This window comes from Echinops telfairi, unplaced genomic scaffold (assembly GCF_000313985.2).
Source record: "Echinops telfairi isolate 266 unplaced genomic scaffold, ASM31398v2 ScPeMD7_7424;HRSCAF=8462, whole genome shotgun sequence".
Classification (NCBI taxonomy): Eukaryota; Metazoa; Chordata; class Mammalia; order Afrosoricida; family Tenrecidae; genus Echinops; species Echinops telfairi.
The window spans coordinates 53,927,277-53,928,593 of NW_022111324.1; the positions used below are offsets into that span (position 1 = coordinate 53,927,277).

The following is a 1,317-nucleotide window of genomic DNA, read 5'->3' on the forward strand; positions in this document are numbered from 1 at the left end:
ACGTTTAGAATGCCAAGACCACCGCTGTGGCCCGACAACCGGCTGAGTGCATGGGACATGGCAGCCTTTCCTGCGGTCTTTGCTTGGCTTCCGGGGTTTCCTGTCATCAGTCTCTCTTGTCTGCCACTCTGACTCTCTCTGCTCTTCCATATTGGGAGCAAGTACCGTCTGGGCAAGCTGAGGACATACCTGCTCCACTCAAGAGGGCACGAGCTTGCTCGGTTGCTACCGGATCGACGGTAGGAAATCTATTTCACAGGGCTTTCTTGCCAACTCTGCAGGCAGACCCACAGTGTCTCTGAGCTGACCAGCTTCTACCCTGCACCAGTCTAAGACTCAGGCCAAGATTTTTATCTCCTTGGGGGGCAGGGGGAGCCCTATCTGGGGTCTATCTCGCTCAGGATTGGGCCCAGGCTGAAGCTTGGATTATTTACACCGCTTTGGCTCCCTTGAACAGCAGACTCTCTGGGCCCAAGAGCAGTAAATCTACCTCCTAATCACACCAAGCTGCTCCGTGCAGTCTGGCCTGTGCTTGCTGGGCTGTTCATCACGAGCTGAGACAGAGGCGGTGGCCTGGAGAGAAGCCTCCGGGAAGTAGCTGGCCCCTGTTGGCTTCTTCCTGGCTGCCATCGAAGCCCCTGGGAGCTCTGCCTTTGCCCAAAGACTCCTGTGCAGGCAGCAAAGTGGCCTCTCTTGTTAGGTGGAATAGCTGCTGAGCAAAGGCCACAGATCACCTGTTCTTTTTAGGGTCTGGGAAGGTGGGAGAGGGTGTTGGCACTTACCTGTCTCTCGGACATGACATACAGGTAGCGCTGGTCAATGGAGAAAGCCATGTCCCGGAGGATGGGGCTCCCGTCTTTGAAGACAGAGACCATTTCATACTGGACCCCGCCATGGGGGGGACCATCTGCCCGAATCTGCAAGAGAAACAGGGTGTCGTCAGCATCTACACACAGCATTCCCCTGGGGGTGAGCAGCCTCGTGCTGGACGATGCACAGGTATCTTCCCTGAGAAAAAGCCCCTCTCCCCAGTCGCCACTGTAACCTGAGCTGCAGGAAGACAGAGATGCCACTAATATCAACCAGCCCGCCTTCCACCCAGAAGACTCTCTCCCTATGCAGCCTGAATGTGCTGGACCTGGAGTTTCTGACCATGGGTCTCTCTGTGTGTGTACACACCTGCCCTTAGGTGTGCTACTTCCTGTTTCTATTTTGTTACTCTTATGTCCATGTACACACAGAGAAACCCTAGTGGCATAGTGGGTTACACATTGGACCACTTACAAAGTCAGCAGTTCAAAATCACCAGCCGCTCCA

The 1,317-nt window shown here is 54.8% G+C and overlaps 1 protein-coding gene across 1 annotated transcript in view; it reads right to left on the minus strand.

Moving 5' to 3' along the window:
- PLXNA2 (plexin A2) overlaps positions 1-1,317 on the minus strand; it is a 234,164-nt gene that overhangs the window by 149,251 nt on the left and 83,596 nt on the right. The window contains exon 3 of the mRNA XM_004699851.4: positions 779-917. Coding sequence (XP_004699908.3) covers positions 779-917 — 139 coding nt within the window. The remainder of the gene's footprint in view (positions 1-778; positions 918-1,317) is intronic.